Raw genomic sequence first — 3,121 nt, 5'->3', positions numbered from 1 at the left:
GCTCTCGGGATCCAGAATCTTTAACGTATATCCACAATGGTTTCGTTGACTCCGGCATGTTGAAGTCTGGCATGATGGAATTGAATAAGTAGCTCCGTAAGTCGGTGCTTTGTTGGCAGTATTATAGGATGACGCTCGCAGTAGGATATTTTGGAATTATCTAACCTCCCTCTGACACGCAGCAACTTGTTTTCGTCAAGAATTGGATTTAACGTGAGGATCCTCGACGTCTTTGGTAACGGTTCTTTATTGTATAAGGTATCAATTTCCTGATGATATTCATCGGTTCGGGCTCGTTGAATCCAATATTTTTCGGCGTTGAGAACCTCTTTCGCAGAGAGTTCTTGCGTTAAATTTCTCGAGTGAGTTTTCAATAAAACGTAGCATCCAAGCGGTGGTTCTGTAGACTCTGATTAAGGAACTGTATCGCTTCAAATCAAGCAAAGGCTCTCTCGTCGGCTCGACTATACTTAGCGCTTGAACTACATCTTGTGTCGATGATCTTCTCTCGACGGTAAGCGATTCGGAATTAGGTTGGTCGTCGCCGTCAAAGGAGGTGGACAGTTGGGCTTTGAAGTCTTCCCTCAACCAAGATGGACCATGCCACCAGAATTCGCATATCGAGAGTTCCTTCAGAGATTTTCCTCTGGTGGGTAAATCGGATGGATTTTCCTTCACTTTGCAATGATGCCATGATTGTGGATTCGTGAGCGATTGAATTTCTCGGACTATTTGATACGAAGGGTTTCCAGAGCGATGACGATCCTTTGATCCAATGTAGGGAGATTGTAGAATCAGTCCATAGAAATACGCTGGTAGGGAGAATAGAAAGGATAGCGCCCATAAGTTCAAGTCGAGGGAGCGTGAGTTTTTGAAGAGGCGCTACTCTTGATTTCGTTGCGATGAGAGATGAACCGACATTTCCATTGTCATTTTGATATCTGAGGTAGGCAATGGCTGCGTAGGCCTTTTCACTTGCGTCAACGAAACAATGCAGTTGAACGTTCTGGACAAGGTTGTCGCCAGCTTCCAGGTAGTAAAATCTTGGAATCTTTATAAGCCTTAGGTCTGCCAGCTCGTCGCACCACTGATCGAATTGTTGCGATAAATATTGCGGTAGGTCTTCGTCCCAGGCAATCCCTTTTTCCCATAATTGCTGAAACAAAATCTTCGCTCTTACTACGAACGGAGAAATCATACCTAGCGGGTCGAATATTTTGGCGACAGCTTTTAGGACTCCCCTTTTCGTATCAGTTCGTCCGGTAATAAATTGCAACAGGGAGCTACAATCGTATATTAAGTGATTGCTCTTGGTATCCCAGAACAATCCAAGGACCTTGACTGGAGTAGAATCGGATAACTCTTCTTTGCGCTCAGACTCGACATCTGCTTCAAGAATTCTTCTAAGTTGCGGAGAATTCGTTTTCCACTTTCTCATCTTCTTGTTAGCCTCTTGGAATATTTTAACCACGTCAGAACAGATAGTGCGAGCTCCTTCGACATTATCAGCTCCTGATACTAAATCATCGACGTACAATGAATCGTCAATGAGCTGGCAGACGTTTGGATATTCAACTTCATATTTTCGGACGTGATAGCGTACAGTGGCGGCCAATATAAACGGACTTGACTTGACTCCAAATGGCAGTCGAGTGATTCTATAAATACAGAAATTATCAAAATCCAATGAATCTTTATTACCGACGTCAATCCAGATAAATTGTAGAGAATCTCGATCTTGCTTGATAATTGAGATTTGTAGAAATGCTTTTTCGACAACGCCTGTAAACGCCACTTTTCTTTCTCGGAATCTCAGCAGAACGTCCATCAACTCAGGATTGATATTTGGTCCAGTTTCGAGGCAGCCGTTAAGTGGTGGTTTATTGCTCGCGTGTGACGAAGCATCCAAGACGATTCTGATTTTCGTTGTGTCACTTGATTCTTTAACCACAGTTCGGTGAGGCAAATAGTATAGAGCTTCTCCTTGTTTCTCGATTCTTGGGTCCACCTTCTCAATAATACCTTGATTAAGTTGGTCTTGGAAAATTTCTGTATACTCCTTAAGAAGAGGTAGCTTACTCTGCAGACGTTTGAGTAGATTTGTAGTTCTTCGAAGTGCTACTCTGTAGTTGTCATCAAGTTCGTGTTTGTTAGGTTTCCAAGGGAATGGAGTTTGGTATCGGCCGTTTCGGAACTTGATATTATCTTCAAACTGCTTCCGGACAACGTTTTCTTCTAGATTTTTCGATCCCAAGTCAGATATGCCGATGGCATCCAGCTCCCAGAAACATCCCAACTGTTCGGATAACAAATCGTCTTCTCGTACAGTGCCACCAACGGTCATGACTGCAATGCTGTTAACTCCGACTGCATTTGATGCTTTGGTAGTGGGTCCTTGTACTGGCCAGTCGAATGTCGTCTCCATTGCGACCAAAGAAGCTTCGAGCCTTTCAATTTTCCCAGATACAATGTCCCAGTTGTAGTCGGAGCCGATAAGTACGTCTAATTTTGAAGCTGAGCCTCTCTCGAATGCGACGGGCAAATCTGCTAAGACCAGGCCTTTATCTCCCATCTGCCGAACAATTTCATCACCAGGTACCATGAAGAACGCTCCACAGACTTTAGGCGTTTCCAGGACTTCTATGATGACCTTGCGGTCTCTGTCTCGTCGGTTCTGAAGTTTCAGGCGTACACGGTTTCACTTTGTCAGGATTGGTCTCTTGCTGCCGAATGGATGGTCGTTGATAGTTTCTTCTAGTATAATTGGGAGCTGAAGTCGTCTGGACAGATCTTCTTTTATGAAAGTCTGTTGACTTCCAGTATCGAGAAGACATCTTACTCTTGCGCTTTTGTTGTGTTCGTCATTAGTCGCTATGGCTTCGGCGGTTTGTAATAGGACGGCACCTCTTCTTTTAACGTTCTGGACTCGCAGAGTGCAGTGTTGTGACGCTTCGAGCAAATCTTGCACGATTTTCTCTTGGCTCTGCAGTCCTTGGCCTGGTGGTTATTTCGAAGACAAATAAAACAGCAACGCTTCTTAGTAGCAATCTATTTTCTATCGCTAACGGTACGGTTAGTACACGAATTTGAGCAGTGAGTCTTTTCATCGCAGAACAGGCAT

At 44.0% G+C, this 3,121-nt stretch overlaps 1 protein-coding gene across 1 annotated transcript; it reads right to left on the bottom strand.

The window, feature by feature from the left end:
• Positions 1–279: 279 nt before the first annotated feature.
• LOC149945354 (uncharacterized) lies at positions 280–2,602 on the bottom strand. The gene is made up of 2 exons (XM_090176531.1): positions 812–2,602; positions 280–765 (listed from the first exon to the last, which is right to left on the bottom strand). Exons 1-2 carry the CDS (start codon positions 2,600–2,602, stop codon positions 280–282), a joined length of 2,277 nt encoding a protein of 758 aa, XP_090032657.1.
• Between the last annotated feature and the right edge of the window lie 519 nt (positions 2,603–3,121).

Source organism: Leiobunum rupestre, chromosome 5 (genome assembly GCF_980474605.1).
Source record: "Leiobunum rupestre chromosome 5, qqLeiRupe1.1.hap1, whole genome shotgun sequence".
NCBI lineage: Eukaryota > Metazoa > Arthropoda > Arachnida > Opiliones > Sclerosomatidae > Leiobunum > Leiobunum rupestre.
This window is presented reverse-complemented; position numbering and strand designations above follow the sequence as displayed.